Source organism: Diceros bicornis, chromosome 14 (genome assembly GCF_020826845.1).
Source record: "Diceros bicornis minor isolate mBicDic1 chromosome 14, mDicBic1.mat.cur, whole genome shotgun sequence".
In the NCBI taxonomy this organism is placed as follows: domain Eukaryota; kingdom Metazoa; phylum Chordata; class Mammalia; order Perissodactyla; family Rhinocerotidae; genus Diceros; species Diceros bicornis.
In genome coordinates, this window is record NC_080753.1 from 30,031,981 (window position 1) to 30,050,641 (window position 18,661).

Below are 18,661 nucleotides of genomic sequence, written 5' to 3' on the forward strand. Positions count from 1 at the left end.
TGACTAAGGCATAGAAGAGCTATTTTCCCTCTGTTCAGGTGAGGGTTTAGAAATTGTAGTAGAGGTTACAGGGGGAGGTTTGGAAAAGGCAAATCTTTTGCTAAAAGGGCCTGAGGTTATGATAGCTTGTGGATCTTATTATCTACTTTGAAGTAGCCAGCAAGTTTAACATAATAATAAGGTATGGGTTTGGGGCAACTTAAGGGAATTGAGCCCAACATTTGCCCAGTTCAGAGGGTAGTGAATTTGACCAGAAGGCAGGTGGTTGGTGTCCTTAGTTGGGCTAATGGTATGTGAGGCGATAGAGGGCAGTGTAACCTTCACACTGCCATGAAACCTGAATCTTCGTTCTCAGATACAGACCCTTTCCATGGAAGCTTTAAAGATGGCTCAGAGAGAAGCTGGAAGGAAAACTTGTGTCGCTTGGTATTTTATCCAGCTTGTGTTCTTCTCTGGCAAGGGACAAGTAGCAAAAGCATGCTATTCCTGGGCAGAGGCCAGTGAAAGTACAGTAATCAGAACTGTAAAACTGCCATTTATTGAGCACTTACTATGTGCCAACCACTGTGCTGAAGACTTTTTTTTTTTTTTTTGGTGGGGAAAATTGGCCCTGAGCTAACATCTGTGCCAATTCTTCCTCTTCTTGCTTGAGGAAGATTGTCCCTGAGCTAACATCTGTGCCAGTCTTCCTCTGTTTTTTTATGTGGGATGCTGCCACAGCATGGTTTGGTGAGCGGTGTGTAGGTCCACACCCAGGATCCTAACCTTCGAACCCTAGGCCGCTGAAGCAGAGCCTGCGAACTTAACCACTACGCCAACGGGCCAGCCCCATGTGCTAAGGACTTTTTAAATTTAATTTTTATTGTTAAAATTATCAATGTACATAGTTTAAGGAGCCAAGTAGTTCTACAAAACTTATTGCAAAAAACACTGGTCACCTCCCTGCCTCCCAACTGCCAGTATTTCTTCCCCAGAGACAGCAGGCTCAGTGTTTGACACGCATTACTTCACTTAGTCCACACAATAGTACTACGATACAGGTGCTGTTGTTATCCCCTTTACAGTTGTTGAGACCTGAGCTACACAGATTGGATGACTGGCCCAAGGTCGTGCAGCTAGAAAGTGGTAAAACCAGGATACAAACAAAAGCAGTTGTTTTTGAGTCCTGAGGCTGCTCTCTTACTACAATGTAGTGCACTACATTGCTTCCCAATTACAAGTAATGTTCAAGTGCACATTTTTATCAGCTGAGCTAATAGCTGTGGGCTGGGGAAAGCATGCTTTCTATACTGTACTCCTGCATTTCAAATGAGGATCAAGCCAATTATTGACCAAATATTATGTGACTTCTCTACTACTAAACCCCCTCTCCCCACAAGCTATTATGGAAGCTACAGAAATCAGCCTTTCTCTCTAGCATCCAGGAAGGGAAAAGATTCCCTAGAACTTCCGTGGTCACGTGGGTTTAGTTTTTTGTTGACATTGAAATTTCCATTAACTCACTGTTGTGACAGCAACACCTATACCTCTTTCTTTTTTTTTTTTTGTGAGGAAGATCAGCCCTGAGCTAACATCCATGCTAATCCTCCTCTTTTTGCTGAGGAAGACCGGCTCTGAGCTAACATCTATTGCCAATCCTCCTCCTTTTTTTTTTTTCTCCCCAAAGCCCCAGTAGATAGTTGTATGTCGTAGCTGCACATCCTTCTCGTTGCTGTATGTGGGACGCGGCCTCAGCATGGCTGGAGAAGCGGTGCATCGGTGCGCGCCCGGGATCCGAACCCGGGCCGCCAGTAGCGGAGCGCGTGCCCTTAACCGCTAAGCCACGGGGCCAGCCCACACCTATACCTCTTGAAGTCACAAAACCTGTCTGTATTCCTTGGTTGTGACCAAAAGGTACAGTCTGTGGAGTTTTATTTTTCTGGAACAAATTTAAAATCTCCCTTTGAACATATTTAGTATTTTAGAACTAGGACATACTTAGGGGCTATCTTACTCCCTTTAAAGTTGGGTTTTGTGTCTGCAAAGGCTATCTGGAGAAAGAATGTTTTAGGCAGAGGGACAGCCGTCTAAGCCCTGAGGTGAAAGTTTATCTGGTTTGTTCAAGGAACTGAGTGAGGGGGGAAAGGACAGTGGAGGGCAATGAAGTCAGAGGACAGAAATCAGGTCATGGAGGGCTTTCTGGGCCCTTGTAAAGCTTTGGGGTTTTGCTCTGAGGGACAAAGGGAACCATTAAAGGGGTTTGAGCAGAGGAATGAAGTGGTCTGACAGTGTTGTTAAAGGATCGCTCTGGCTCTCATGAGGAGAATACAGGGCAAGGATAGAAGTAGGGGGCCAACAGGGAAGTTAGTGCAGTCATCTAGGTGAAGAGAGTAAGTGGTTTGGACCCGAGTGTCAGCAGAGGTAGGAGAAGTGGTCCGAGTCTGGGTCTAGTTTGTAGCTAGAGCTAACAGATTTGCTAATGTGTTGGAAGGGGATGTAGGAGAGAAGAGAGTAAAGGATGACACCAAGGTTTGTGGCCTGAGCAACTAGAAGGGCGTGTCTTATGTATTGTAAGATGTTTAACAGCATCCCTGGCCTTGACCCACTAAATGCCAGTAGTACGTCCCCACCCCAGAGTGTAACAACTGAAAGTGTCTTCAGACATTGCCAGATTGTCCCCAGGGGGGTGGCAAAATTCCCCTACTTGTGAACCACTGGTATAGATAGAGAAGAGGTCCAGGAACTGAGCTTAATACTCTCTGTCTGACATGTAAACAAACCACTTCATGTTATCCAAAGCACCTTTACTGCATTTATTCTTATTATTAATTCATAGCACTCTTGTGACTTTTGTAGTTACACTTTTCTCTTGAGAAAAGAGTAAGAAGGTTGTAAGTGACTTGCTGACATTCACACAACACAGTGAGGGTGGGCATGGGCTGGAACTCAGGAACCTAGTTTGAGTCTAATATTCTTCTAGACCACACTGTGATGAAGTTTGCTGGCAGAAGCAATTTGTTAGCTGTTCTCTGAAGGTGGTTTTACACTTAGTGTCAGGTTGTAGAGACCTCCTTTAGGAGCTACAAAAATATGTGGCCAAGGAGGAAGCAATGCAGAGCAACTGAAGAACCTGCCCCCATTCACTGACAGATTAGCACATTCTGTCCCAGAAGGAGTTTGCCAGGAGACTCTGGCTTGATAGATACTACGTTGACTCTCTTTTGAAAACCCAGCGGATCCAGTCAAGTCCTCCTAGCCAATGGTGTTTGCATTGGCATGGGTCATGTGTGCATTTTAAAAATAAATTAAGCAAACACTGTGAGCCTTGAAATGTCTTTTGTTGTTTGTAACATTACTATCTGAGAATAAAAAGTACCTCCAGGAACTTTCCCTTTTGTACCTCAACAGCTTCAAAGCTGTTCAGCTCCAATTTATTTGCTTTGGGGCTCTGAGCATTGTTTTAGATTGGTCTGATGCTGGGCAGTCTTGTAGCTGAAACGGAGCTAGTGTTCTCAAGATTACCAGCATATTTTATTTTGGTTGTAAGGACGCATTCTCTTACCTATACTCTAAATTTAGCATTTTAATTTCTGATAAAAGTTCTCAGGGCCGGCCCAGTGGCACAACAGTTAAGATCCTGGGTGCAGACCTGTACACTGCTTGTCAAGCCGTGCTGAGCCGTCGTCCCACATAGAGCAACTAGAAGGATGTACAGCTATGACATACAACTATCTCCTGGGGCTTTGGGGAGGGAAAAAAAGGAGGAAGATTGGCAACAGATGTTAGCTCAGGGCCAATCTTCCTCAACAACAAAAAAATAATAAATAAATAAATAAATAAATAAAAAGTTCTCAAAGTAGAACTAGTGAAATTATAGGTTCAAGCAGATAACTGTAATTCAAAAACGTGAGAATTTGTCTCCTGGTATATATGTTCAGGTTTCAAATGACTTGTTCTCAGCTAAGTCTGCTGTAACTGTTTTCTAGCAGGACCAGGTGCAGAATGTAAGATTAAGAGATGATGTTGTAGCTCAGGGGGAAAATTTGGTCTTTCTTAGAGCTCAGCTGAAAGTGAGACCCTTTCCAAAGCTGTGGACATTCGCCTGCAAAGGCTTGAGGGTCTTGGGCTTTTTGCTGTGATTTTACTGCCCAAGGGCGGTAGAACTGTTTGCTTTACACGAGATAGCCTTGCTATTATTTAGTCAATAAGTGAGGCCCCCTAGGTGCTTAGCCTGTGCTAATCCTTATCTTCAAAGAATTTACTGTCTGAGTACATAGATGTGACTAGCTCATAGGAACGAATGAGAGTCAGTAAAGATGGAGTATATTGAGTTCCAGTTGACTTTTAAGTGCTCATAGGAGTTTGGAGGAAGGGGAAGGCAGTGAGGTTTGGAGTAGCCAGGAAAGTGATACCTAGGTGGGTAATAGATTCAAACTGAGTTGGAGAGAAGAGAAACCACATGCAGGAAGGCAGAGCAACCACAGGCAGGGTGTGTTCACGGGATGCTGGCCAGCCTGACTGTGGTGAGTGAGGTGTGCTTAAAGAGGGTGGGGTGAATTTTGGAAGAAGACTTTTGAAAGCCAAGCAAAGGAGAGTTCACTTTTCATGTGAAAGGAAACAGTGCCAACAATACTTTTGAGCAGGGGCGTGGCAAGAAGAAACCAAATATGGCTGAATGGGACCGAGGAGGGACAATTTTTTCTCCTCCCTCAATCAGCCAGCCATTGGCCGTAAGGGTGGGTGGGGTGATGCTGTGAATTAATTGTAAAAGAGATGGGGGAAGATGATAACATGTAAGGAAAGGGTAGTTGTAGTTAACAGAAGGGTACAGGAGCTTGAATAGAAATTCTGAGAGGAAATGGGACCAGCAGCCTCACCCTGTGCCTCAGCAGGATTCCCACAGTGCAGCACCAGTGGTGACATGGCTAGGAACTTGGATAAGCTTTTCTCCTTTTGGATGTCCTCCTCAGTGAGATTCTTATCAGTTCTTTCTTCCTTTTTAGGAATCCCCTCTGCCCTAGGAGATGGCCATGGGAGAGTTCTGTCTGCCAGCATCCCACCTAGATTCTGTCACCCTTGCTATTACATGAGATCTGTGGGGCTAGAATTCCAGATAGCAGATAGCTTTTTCTGAAGTCTTCACTGAAAGGAGAAGTTGAACTCAGCCAGTATCCTCCTTCTCTTTGTAGAAATTTAAATAATGTGTTTTCATTAACAGTTATGTTTGAGTTTTATTCTTCACAGTGATTTGCTTGATTTGTCAGGGAGTAGGTGAAGGCTCTGGGAGTTGCCTTTGGCCATAGAAGCTTTGGATGGATGGGAGGATGAATGACAGGAAGAATGGAGGGAGGATGGAAAGATGGATGATGGAGGGAGGAAGAATGAAGGATGCATGATGAAGGATTGGATGGATGGGTAGAGGGAGGATGGATGGATAGATAAGAAGGTACCCTGCAGGACTGTAGAAGTTAGTTAAGAGTAACAGAAAATTGTATTACAGAGGTAGGTATAAAAAATGGTTTTATAGGGCTTTTAAAAAATCAGTTCAGCGGAGCTGGCCCAGTGGTGTAGTGGTTGAGTTTGCACACTCCATTTCGGCGGCCTGGGGTTCACAGGTTTGGATTCTGGGTGGGGACCTACGCACCACTTATCAAGCTATGCTGTGGCAGCATCCCATATAAAGTAGAGGAAGGTGGGCACAGATGTTAGCCCAGGGCCAGTCTTCCTCAGCAAAAAAAGAGGAGGATTGGCAACAAATGTTAGCTCAGGGCTAATCTTCCTCAAACAAACAAACAAAAAAAATTAGTTCAGTGCACTTATAACTCAGTCAAGCTTTTAAGCACAGTTTTGGCACAGCCAGAAGGCTGTGAACTGAGCCTGCCCTGTGATGAGCCCTCATGCATAAAAGTAGGTTTATTTTCTTTTCTTTGGCTGGTTCTCACACTCATCCTCAGCCAGTGCATCAAATACACCTTTGAAATTTTGAGGAGTCACGTGAAAGTGGCTTGAACACCAGTGTTGAAGCATCTGCAGAAGTTCCCGTCATGCTGATGTGGCCCTGCTATACCACTTTGAGCCTCCTTGAGTGGTCGGCAGCCCTCAAGGGAAGGGCCCTGGTTTGAGTACTCCTGGGAGAGTCCTCACTGCCCTCCCATTACTCCACTACAGACTTTATTTTATTTCTAATTAATGAGAGACTAATGGGTTTGATCAGGGCTTGGTCAGTCTCTGGCCCTTGCCAGCCAAGCCAGCCTTGTGAGCTGGGCCTCACCACACCATGTTTGCAGTACAGGATCAGAACAGAACTTAGTACTAAACCCTATTCTTCTGTGTTTGCCTTCAGTGTACATAAGTGATACAAAAGGAGCACTAGGTGGGTGAAGCACTGGCGGGGACTGGCCCAGGAAATGAGGAGAGGGAGAAAGGCCCTTGTGGTGTTATCTGATGCTGCTATCAGTATACACCGGGAGAGCATGTATTTTACAGCCATGCAGCAAACGCTCCTGTCTTTTTATTAACCTTTGTAAACCTTTTTATTTATTTAAATCAAATCACAAAATAAAAGCAAAATAAAAATAGGTATGTGAAAGTTTCCGTATGTTTTCTCTAAAAAAGAAACTTTCATATAGACAAACAGTAACCCAGAAAGCCCTCAGAAGACATCCTTGTTTCACTAGGAATTTCAGCCTGCTTTTTTATTTCCTGGAAGTTCAAAAAACAGAACATTTCACAGTTCATTCGTTCATTTTTTTTTTTTTTTTTTGGTGAGGAAGATTAGCCCTGAGCTAACATCTGTTGCCAGTCTGCCTCTATTTTATATGTGGGTTGCTGCCTCAACATGCCTGATGAGTGGTGTAGGTCCGTGCCTGGGATCTGAACCCATGAACCAGGGCTGCTAAAGTGAAGCACGCTGAACTTAACCACTACGCCATGGGGCCAGCCCCCTATTTGTTCATTTTACTGATAATTGAGTCTTACTGTGTGCAAGGCAGAAATAATTGGCAGAAACAGGTTCCACCCTCATAAAAGGGCAGCTTGCTCTTCTGATAACACTTCTTACTGTTGAAAATTGATGAATAAACTTGTTAAAAATGTTCTAGCTGAAACAAAACTAGTTTCCTGTTTTTTAGTACTTTAGCATATAGTTAATGTTTTCACTCAGTGACAGTTTTTAGTACTCCTTCTTGGAAAAGTTATTTTGATTTCTGTGTAATTTTAGGAAGAACTTTTAGATCTAGCAGATACACACGTAAGATCAGTGATAACCAAATCACTTGCTGGGAGTGATCCTGCTATTCTACAGGAGCAACTGTGAAACTATATATTTCACAATATAAACTATCGTGAAAAACAAACCAGAGAGCTAGTTGTTATTTTTAGGTTTGCTTTGAGAACAAGATCACAAGTACTAGATCTTAAATTGTCCTTTCAAGAGATGTGATGGAGCCAGCCCTGATGGGCTAGTGGTTAAAGTTTGGTGTGTTCTGCTTCAGCAGCTGGGTTTGGTTCCTGGGCACGGAACTACACCACTTGTCTGTCAGTAGCCATGCTGTGGTGGTGGCTCACATAGAAGAACTCGAAGGACTTACAACTAGAATATACAACAACTGTGTACTGGGGCTTTGGAGAGGGGAAAAAGAGAGAGAGAAAGGACGACTGACAACGGATGTTAGCTCAGGGCAAATCTTTTCCAGAAAAAAAAAAAGATTGTGATGAATGAGATTGAGCTTATCTTTTATGTCTATAAATGTTCTCTTTTAAAAATATTTTAGAGAATGAGCCAAATTATGGCTTGCAGTAGTTATCCCATCATGGAAGTGCAGTTGAGGACCTGGCCCAACTACTGTAATCATTCAGCTGGCTTGAGGCCAAGATCTCTGCCCAGACACCAGCAACCAGGGAGGCCCCTCTGTCTTAGCTGGCAAATATGGAGCTTCTGTGCTTTGAGAGAGAGCTCACTTGCCCTATAGCCAAGTAGACCTTAGATCCCAGGGCTCACGGCTGTGACAGCTGTTCAGTGAAAAGTTTAAGGGAGCCTGAGACAAACAGGCAACATCTCAACCCCTGTGGACCTAAAAGCTGTCTCTCCTTCACCAGGAACACTTGTCCCCTAGCAGCAGGGGGGGCTGCTCCAAGAAACAGTGCCTTTGAAAACCCATTTCTATGCAAGTTGGCTAGGCCCTGGGGAACTGGCCTTTAGACCTGAAGTCAGATACAGGAGTTCTTTTCTGGGTTTGATTATTCATACCTTCTGTTGACAGGGATAAATCCAGCCTTGCTGCGATTCCCTATGTGGTGAGAAGTGATTCCTCATAGAGAGGAGGGTGGCCTTGTACATCAGACTCCCCGAGTTTTGTGATCCTGCTGTGATGGCTTCAATTTTTTGCTTGATTCAGAGTTTAATTCAGGGCTCTGTAGTACCATCTGATGCATCTGTCTCTTGGTCTGTTTTCCTTATTAGTAGTGGTATGACTGTTACAGGAGAGATGTCAGTGATGCCAGGGTAGTTAAAATATTTGGGGCCAGCCCGGTGGCACAAGCGGTTAAGTGCGAGTGCTCCGCTGCAGCCGCCTGGGGTTCGCCCGTTCAGATCCCGGGCACGCACTGACATACATGCTGTGGTGGCGTCCCATGTAAAGTAGAGGAGGATGGGCACAGATGTTAGCTCAGGGCCAGTCTTCCTCAGAAGAAAGAGGAGGATTGGCGTCAGATGTTAGCTCAGGGCTGATCTTCTCACAAAAAAAAAAAGAAAAAAAATTTTGGGGCCGGCCCCATGGCTTAGCGGTTAAGTGCCCAAGCTCCACTACTGGCGGCCCGGGTTTGGATCCCGGGCGGGCACCAACGCACTGCTTCTCGGGCCATGCTGAGGCCGCGCCCCACATACAGCAACTAGAAAGATGTGCAACTATGACATACAACTATCTGCTGGGGCTTTAGGGAAAAAAAAGGAGGAGGATTGGCGGTGGATGTTAGCTCAGAGCCGGTCTTCCTCAGCAAAAAGAGGAGGATTAGCATGGATGTTAGCTCAGGGCTGATATTCCTCACAAAAAAATATATATATATTTGGCATTTGCTTTTCCTACAGATAAAGTTGAAGAGTTTCTAGGCCCCAGCAGAGAGTGAACATTATCTGTTTTGCCCAACTTTACTTTTAGGCTAGGGTTGGAGACATTAGCCACCAGAACCTGTTACGTTGGGTCTTGGAACTCCAGGGGAACCTAAAATGTGGGTGGGTCTCCCATTTTGAATATACCTCCATCCCACTGTCAGGAAAGGCGCTTACTTCTTGGCTTCCTGCCGTAAGATGCCCTGGACAAGCTGTTCTTGGCCTCTCTGCCAAGCTTTTCCCCTACAACTGATGTTGCGTTGCCTCTGTTCCGTCATCCACTTGTGACACCTATAATCCTGCATGTGGGGAGTCTAGATGATGACGTGCTTTCGAAATAGGATTGGCTCCCTCTCCCTTTCTTGAAGTGATGATAGTTAATTTGGGAGGAAGGAAAATAGAGCTTGTTCCTCAAGCCACCTTTCTGTGCCAATTAAACATCAACAACTCCATATGCCATTCTCTGGGTGAAAGGGAATTACGTAGCATTTTTCTTTCCAAAAGGCACGGAATCTCAGTCAGTAAATAGAGGATCAACGATGACTCCATCATCTAAGCTAGTTAAATACCACACTGAATGATCTAAGGGCTGGGGCACTCAAATGGAAATCGGAAAATGCTCATGTCTTTATTCCTCTCTCTGCCAATTGCGTAGGACCCATTTTATTTGTCTATAAAATGAGACTGTGCAACAGCACCTTGGCAAAGTCATGAACTCCCTTCTCCAAGCATTCCAGACAAGTCACAGGCTAGTACTTGCTTTTGAAAGGCCCATGTGAAGTGTGTGGAGCTTTGGTCTGGAAAGCAGTTAAATTTAGGATAAAAGGGAAAATATTTCATAGAAAACAAATGTTGTTTGTTTTTCGGGTTTTCTTTTCTCTGTGCTTTTTTTCCTGCACAGAGACCTTTGAGCATTGTATTGGTTCTAAATCTTAGGGGAATCTAAGCCTTTATTGCTTTCCTTGGATTGCTCTGGATGAATGAATGTTGTTGGAAAGTACTGAGAGCAGCTTGTTTTAAGCATCTATTACTTTCCACCTCTGGTGTGTGTGACTCTCCAACCAGGCCCTGCAAAATGGAGCCTGAGAGCCCTTTGCTACCCCAGCCCACATTCGACTGAGTAGGTAGGTGCCATGGCTACTGAGATAGTGACAGCCTTGGCTTGCCTGCTGGAGGCATGGTTGGCTCAGGGCTGGCAGACTGTGGCATTTGGCATTTTAGACACCACTGCTCTACTTTCCAGCTCTGTGCGCTTGACCAGGTTCCTCACCTCTCTGAACTTGGAGATCATACTTGTCTCAGTGGACCTTTGTGAGAATTAAAGAGAACACGTTCAAGTGCTGCAGCAGCACCTGGCTCATAGTTGTTGCTCGCCAGTGTTGGCCTGCCCATCCCCCAAATTTACCTCCTCAGGACTTTTGTTCAGTGGTAACCACCAAGCAGCTTCAGACATACTCCTAGTCTTTTGAGGCTTTATATGGGGGAGAGGGGGAGGAGCAAAAGCAATTTCAGTGCTTTCTACTGAAGAAACTATGGACACTTTAGTCTCATGTTCCTTATTCTTGGCAGCTTTGACCTCTAGCCTAATAGCGTGACGAAAGCGCATTTTTTTTCTTGGAATACTGTTTTTCAGCCTCCTTAGCCCCAAGCACTTTGTGTCGATTCCTAGAACCTTAAATCTGGAAAGATTTAAGGAGGAGCCTCACAGGATCCTGTGAGCGGACAGGACCTTACTTAAGAGGTCAGTTGGTGAGCTGGTGCAAAGCCAGGAGCAGAACCCAGATCTCCTTCTCCCAGTTCTGCATGACCTGCAATGCACTGCAGTGGAAACTGTGAGGGTTATGCATCCCCAGCTAACCACCTCCAGAGAGCCCAGCCTCTCCTGGGCCCCAGGAGGCTGTGACCAGATGGATGGCATAACCTAGACACTTATGTCCCTAGGCCTAAGCAGCTGTTTAAAAACTTGGTTCTGAAACAGCTGATATTCCTGTGACTTAGAGGGGTCTGACACTCCAAGTAGTAGTCTGAGAAATACCTGTCCTCTTTCAGTTATTAATTCAACCAATACTTACTGGGTGCCTGCTAAGGGCCAGGCGCCATGCTAGGTGCTGGGGAGATTGCAGCAAACAAAACAAAGTCATACTGAAAAGGGATTCAATCACTGGCAGCCCTGCAACTAAGCACTTTTATTTCTTTTCAAAGAAATGTGTCATGTTCAAATTCTGCCTACATCCCATTAAGCTAATGAAAAACATCACCTCAGTCATTCTTGTCCTCCTCACCCCGAGTTGTGCCTAGATTCAGGATTCTTTAGGTAGTTGTCAAGCGTTGGGAAACCCTTGTGGTCACCTGTCTTGGTTACGGCTGAGGTGCCTGCTCTGCATGCCCATTTGGTCCCTTTGGTCCAAGGGCCCTGCTGCTTCTGGGTCAGTTTGGAGTTTAGGACCCTAGTGAGGCTGGTCACTGTTACCTTTGCCCTCCTAGGTCTTGGCATTGACTGGGTCTTTCCAAGAAGCATACTCTGGGAGGAGGGGAGAAGGTGGAGGGAAGCACAGGTCACCTTCCAGTGAGTTCATGCAGCTGCTTTTGGTGTTGGCACATCTTGGTGTCTCGTTCTTAATATAAGAGGAAAGTGAGACTCTGAAGCCTTTTCTACCCAACCAAGCAGCACAGCAGTGCCTTTGGGAATTTGGAATAAACCTTACCCTCATGTGGCAAGGGAGAAGCAATGTGGGGAGAACAAAGATCAGACTTAGCTTTGAATCTTGGCTCTGCCCTTTACTACACATGTGACTTTGAACAAGTCTCTTAGTCTCTGCAGTCAGATCGGCAGCAGTCAAATGGGTGTAATAACACTCACCTGGCTTCCAGGGTGTTCAAATGTGTTCAAAGCTCCTAGTACCATCCCTGGTACCTGGGTGCCCAGTAGACAGTCACTGTTTCTGCTGTAATGTTTTTGTTGTTGATATAAGTGTCATTAGCCAGCAGTAGCCTACATCTGAAGGTGCAGAAAATGGTGTACAAGGATCTTTAGCAGAGAGGTTTGGACAGTGTTGTCAAGAAGGAAGGAAGGCTTTGTGACGTGAGTGAAGGAAAGTTGGCACCATTGATCTAGAAGTTGAAAGATGAGGAGTCTCTCCCCTGGATGGCATGATTGAGTGAGAACACATAGCAACTTGAAATGTGCTAGTATTTGACCTCCTGAGGTTTTGCATGGCAAGGACAACCTTCAGGCCTTTTCTGTGCCTTGGCGCTTCCTTTTGGCTCACTGGGAACCATAGATTCTTTCACTCGGTTTGGTTGTCAGATTTTACCTGCTATGTCTACCATCACTGACTGTGTTCACTCTCTTCTAGGGGCTCCACGGGCCTTACCCCTTCGGCCAGTCTTAAACGGGTGTCAGCAAGAAGAAAAATTAAAAGACAGAAGGCCTGACTTTGCGGGGGAGGGCAAGGGGTTCCTCTGGATTGCAGACCACATCGTACAGACCCCTGGCTCTGACCCCCATCCTGGAAGAAGAGGAAGAAGCAGAACAGACTAGTTTTGAGTAAACTCAGTATGCATGTGTGAATGCTGAATCGCAGGAATGGTGTTGAGGCTACCAAGAAGAAATCCATGCAGCCACCTTGGGTTTTGTTTATTAGGCGCCAGTCTAACAAATCGTTAGGTCACTCGGGAAGGGAAAATAAGTTTAAAATGGGGGAAAAAAGCCATCTTTTTAAACAAAAATTATTTTGCCTACAGACAGGTTGTAGTTTTGAGCACATGTTAATTTTTTTCCCTCTTTCCCCACTTTTATTTTTTTAGATAAGGGATAACATACTCTTTATAGAATAGCTGCTTGCTCTGGAAGCGATTCAGGTTAAAAGCTGGCGTGGCATGTTTGGGGACTCTGCGGGTCAGTGCTACAGGAGGACATCTGCCGTGCCACATGACTCCAGGAGTCTCTGACCCCATTTGTTTTTAATGGCATCAACCAATGAGTTATCACCCTTTTCCTATTCTTTTCTCTTTAGTCTTCTGTTGATTTACACCTTTGACATTTGTATTCATCAACCCTGTGGCTTGTTACCATCAGAACTTCTCTGAAGACCAAACTTCCCTGTGTGGCCAGCAGAGGAAGCCTTGAGGATAGATCTTGGGTGACGTAGGAGTTTCTGAGGCCGAGAGGTGTCCTTCTGCACACACTGGTAACAATTCAAATTGCTTTTCTTCCATGTTTCTCTTGGCAGAGAGAAACGCCATCATGCCTACTGCTCTTTTGGATTTTTCATATACAGTGGCTCCCATTTGCTCTGGGAACAGTGCCTCTGTGCTGGGTATATGCTTGTGCCATGTGCACATACACATGGGTGTTGGTGCAGCTCACCAGCGAGTGTGCAGCAGGCGAGTGTGAAGATGTCCCATGCTTCTCTGTTGTCACACAACTCCCTTCCCGGTGTTTCCCTCCACTTGTCCTTTGTGGTGTTCTCACAGCCTTTTAATGGAGGCTGAACTGTTAAGGTATGAAAATACAGCCCTGAATGGGGAATTTACCATGGGGAAGGGCCACAGTTACTGAGTATGTGATCTTGGAGACCACATTTTGATGGAAATGAGGGGACCCCTGCCCTGAGCAGGATGCTTGATTATTGGGAGGTGGTGAGTGAGGGGCAGCCCAGCCAAGCAGAGGCTGATTGGCTGGCTTCTCACTTGGGCAGGTGGCCCCACTGGCATCTGAGCAGTTTGAGATGTGGATATCTCCATGGGAAGCTTGAACCAGGCCAGAACAGCTGTCTGCCAAAGATACAAGAATATGCAAAGTCCCTCTTCTCTTCTCACCCATTCCTTCCCTCAAGTCGTGGTTGGTTTGATAGCCAGGGATATGGATCTAGGGTGCGGTTGCAGGGTCGCCTGCCTGTTACCACACCCCCACCCACCCTGAGGGTGTGAGACAAGCAGGGAGACCAGCTGATAAGCGGCTGCAAGGGGTCATATAGCCTGGGTGTGGGTGAGGGTCTGCCTGCCTGTCTGTCTCTGTCTGGGTGTCTGAGTTCCAAAAATGTGTGTTGTTTGTTCCTCCTCATTCTCTTCTGAGACTGTTGTTTTTTAAAGCTTGATTGTGGGAGAAAAGCTTGTATGAAATTCCCCCTTCACCTCCCCACCCCCCAAAAAATAAGGAATAAACTGGTCCACTGGAAAAGCCCGGGAGGAGGGTGGACCCAGCCTGCTGAGAAGGGCAGTACAGCTGGGTCTGGGGCTGGACTAGGGCTCAACACTGGAGCACACACTTTCTATGCACACGATGAGTGCCCCGTTCCCAAGCAGAGGGGCATCCCTGCCAGGTGCCCAGGCCACCACTGGCCCAAGCCAGGGGCTCACTATGGCTTTTTGTCTGAGGGCCCTATTAACTCCAGATTGCCACTGCTGTTGGTGCCAACCTCCTGGGACACTGCCGCCCTGGAGCCCACACATGCCCAGCCATTCTCCTCACTTGATAGCCCTCAAAGCAGCACGTCTCCAGCTGCCCCTGGCAGAATCATGGGAGGTTTTACATCCCTGGTTTCTTGGCTTGCTCATTTGCCCCACACTAGGTGTCCCTGCCCCGTTTCCTAGGAGGGGCTGCCTGTGGTTCCTCAGCAAGGGCTTCATAGGCCACCATCAGTGGGTCTGGCCCTGCCAGAAGCATCCTTCTCCTCCTCTTGCTTATAGTCACCCTCACCCAGGAAGGTAACTGTCCCCAAGCACATTGGCTTCCCTCCCAAGAGCAAACCATTTCTGTACACATTCTTGGAGAGGTGTGCTCCTTGCAGAGGGCCAGAGCAAGTACAAGCCTTGGAGTAGGGGCAGAGGGAGTCCATGGCTCCCCCAGGACCAGGAGGGTATCAGTACCATTTATTCTGCCTCCTCTCACTGGTTTGGGTTGTGAGCCAATGCCTAGAGCCCATCTCCTCCTCTGCCTAGTGGGGTGGTAGAGGCTACCCTCTCAGCTCCACTAGTCCCTGCTCCTCTTGGACTCTTCACCAAATGGCAGGCTGCCTCTGGGCAGGACCACCAGTGTCTGGCACCCAGGAGGTGAGGCAGGCACCATCCTTAGGGGCCTGAGCCCAGTGGAGGAGGCAGAGGGGCTCAGGCTTGGGAAGAACCTGTCTGTGTGCATGGAGTGAGGTGTGTGTGGATGTGTGTGCACGCGTGCATGCCTTTTTTTCTTTTTGCCATGGGGACAGTTGAATTCGGGGCATTTTTCTATAAGAAACAGCCTTCTCACCCCCAGTAAGGACTGGCTGTAACCTTAAGCCCATCAAAGGCACTTCCAGCCTGGAGAGAACCTCACCAAGACAGCTGGTGTGTGGCCTGAGGGTGGCCAAGGTGGGAAGTGGGCACAAGGAGAAACACCTCCCCAAATTCAGTCTGAGCCCCAGCAGGAGAGGATGGTGGGATTGCCAGGGCTCAGAAATGCAAGCTGATTCCCCACCCCACCCTGCCTTGCCTTTCCTTTGTTTCCTTGGGTGAATGCTGGAGCAGCAGTGGCTGCCCCTCCACCTGGACAATGGTATGTACCAGCAAGCTGGGTGGGCGTTTGTGGTGGGGCCTCATGGTGCCTGGGAGGAGATGAAGTTGAGGAGGTTTTTTCCTTACTGTATAAATGAATATTTGTATGATTAAATTAACACACAAAACCCTGTTTTCACGTGTGTCAGTGAGTTTTATTGCGCCTCCGAGACTTCTGTGTATCTGCCTGGCCCCCCAGTGGCTCTGTATTGTGCACTTTTTGGTCTTTGGGTCTCTCCCTTTTGCAAATGGGAAAACTGAGACCTTGAGTTTCATTATATGTTTGGGAAATCAATCCTGGGATTATAATTAGATCTGCTGCCCTTCCTGGCTCCCAATGACCAGAAAGGTGAGGAAACTGCTTCCAATGGCCTTTAGGTCCCCAGGGTACCATGCATCTGTTGAGCACCACTCGATCCCCAGCACATAAGAAGTACCGGCCTCGGGCCGGCCCCGTGGCTTAGCGGTTAAGTACGTGCGCTCTGCTGCTGGCAGCCTGGGTTCGGATCCCAGGTGCGCACCGACGCACCACTTCTCCAGGCATGCTGAGGCCGCATCCCACATACAGCAACTAGAGGGATGTGCAGCTATGACATGCAACTGTCTACTGGGGCTTTGGGGGAAAAATCAATAAATAAATAAAAATTATAAAAAAAAAAAAAACTAAAAAAAAAAAAAAGAAGTATCGGCCAAGTTAGTGGTGATCAGCCAGCAGGTGTTGTTTGGGCCTTTACTATGTCAGGCACACAGCACAGGTACAGGACCAGCACAGAAGAATGCAGAGCTGCACAGGCATCTTTCCCACTGGGAAAGCAGACAGGGCTGAGCTGGGGAGTCCTCCCCCTCAGTCCCCACTGGGCTCCTGGCATACTAGATTTAGAAGAGGGAGTGCATCTTCCCATGGTTGTTGGGTATAGTTCCTGGTTGCTCTAGGTGCTCCTTCTGGTATAGTATGGATTAGGTAAGTTTTTGCAGACTGGCCTGGGAGCCTGGGAGTCAGGTGGCGACCACGCTCCAGGCAATTGACAAACAAACTTGGAACCTACCCCATGTACTTATTCCAGCCAGGCCTGTGACCTTGGCCAGGAGATGGGGAGGTGGGTTACACGGTGGTCAGCATGAAAGAGACTTAATTGGCAGATAACACAGCAAATGGTGGGTTCAGTGGTGCCATCTCTTCATGTCTGTAGCACTCTTAAGAGCTCAGAATTCAAGTTTGTCCTCAGTCACATCATCACCTCTCTATGTTGAGGGGAAAGTGAGATCAGAGAGGGAAGGTTGCTGCTTGAGTCTTACAGACCAGGACTCAGGGCTCCCAGATGCTGGCATTATTTTCACTTAATTGCAGACCCCAGAATGGGCCTTCACCCTGCCTGGCAAAGCTATGTATTCTAAATGATGGTGGCCTTGGATGTGAGCTGGGCCATCTAGGCTGTGGGAGTTGTGGGGAGGGGATTCCCTGACCAACTCCCCATAGGCAGCTCAGTACGGGAACCTGTGGCCACAGATTGCGTGAGAGAAATGGAGGCACCACATGAGAACTGGTCCCTGTCCCAGAGGCCCGAATGCAGAACTGTTTCTCTGTATATATAGCCTGATACAGAGCCCAGGGCAAGGGAGCCTGGAGATTGGCCTGAGACCCCTGGGTGAGTGCCCTTGCCCCCGCCCATGGTGCCGTGACAGTGCTCCTGCAACCTGCTTCCTTCCCAGTGCCCACGGAAGTTTGTTCTCTGCAGGAGAGGGGCCCCCACCCTGTCTGTCACCTGGGTCTTCTGGCTGCTCAGACCCATTCCCAGGCCTTCTCCAACACCCCCACTGCTGGACAGTTATTTGCTTGGCAGAATCTGTTTGTCTTTGGGGCTGTAACCTGTCAAGAAGTCACCAGGCCCTGGGAGAAGGGAGCAGGTTTGTTGGTAGCTCCTGGCTTGAGCCATTCCCACGGGGGCTAGGTGACAGGGAGGGGGCTCTCAGCTGAGCTTTTGTCAGGGGGGTGGGGAGTGGGGGAGGCAGTTGCAGTGGTCCGGGCCCCGCCTTTCTGGCAGAGCAAACAGGTCCTCAGGCCGCCTCCCTGCCCCAGCTCAGGTTGTACCTGGTGCCTCCCACCGTGTTCTTGAGAAGGCCCGTCCCTCATCTGCTTGCTGTGACCCAGTGACTTTCCCAGACACCGCCTGGTGTCCAGCCCTGTCTGGCGGCCAAGAGAACCAAGGGCACTCATAGCAGCCCTGGATTTTGAAAGTAGGAGTGGAACAGGGAACAGACGAGACTGCTTTGAGATAGGGGAGAACGTGTGTGAGTTTGGGGGTCAGGGTGTCCGCAGAAGGGGTTGTGACAGGCCAGCATGACTTTGGGTCTCAGGTGCCTCCTGGATAAAATGGAGGTGTACTGGTTTAGAAACCAGGACCTGGATGGAACTCGTGGAAGTTTTTTATGTATATCCTTTTTAGCCTTGAGTTCTGAGATGCTCTGATCTCGGGCAGTGCTTCTCAAACTCAAACATTTTAAAATGCAAATTCTGATTTAGTATATCTTGGGGAAGAGGGCAAGATTCTGCGTTTCTAACAGGCTCCCAGCTGGGTGGGCACCGTTGGCCCTCCCCTCGGACCACACTTTGTGTGAGGATAGTAGGGGATGGCCTGAAGTGTTGCATGCCTTCCCTCCCCCATCCACCTGACCTCTGAGACTGAGTCGGATCTAGCCAGGGCTGTCTTGGCCAGGCCCACTAGAATTAGAGGGAGCTAAAGTCATCTAGAACAGTAATATTCAAAATGTGGGCCATGGTTCCCAGCACTTCCCAGGGTTTATCCAGGCTGTGATTTCTGGCTTAAATGTTATTTTCTAGTGTGCTGCTTTTCTATCACAAACAGCAAATATCTAAGTGTCCACTATAATTATGGTAATATTGGCTGATGGTTATTGACCACCTCCTGTTAAACTCTTTATTATGAATTACCTCATTTAATCCTCACAACTATCCAGATGCAGCAATCGAGGGCAGGCTGGTCTGGTGCTCAGTTTGTGACAGGTAACTCCTAAATGTCACAACTA

At 47.4% G+C, this 18,661-nt stretch overlaps 1 protein-coding gene across 2 annotated transcripts in view; it reads left to right on the plus strand.

Moving 5' to 3' along the window:
- The window catches only part of ILRUN (inflammation and lipid regulator with UBA-like and NBR1-like domains), a 97,093-nt gene extending 81,344 nt beyond the window's left edge, over positions 1 to 15,749 (plus strand). For both annotated transcript variants that reach the window (XM_058554569.1, XM_058554568.1), the window contains one exon: positions 12,442 to 15,749. In XM_058554569.1, coding sequence (XP_058410552.1) covers positions 12,442 to 12,477 — 36 coding nt within the window. In that variant the 3' untranslated portion in view covers positions 12,478 to 15,749. The remainder of the gene's footprint in view (positions 1 to 12,441) is intronic.
- Positions 15,750 to 18,661: the final 2,912 nt, after the last annotated feature.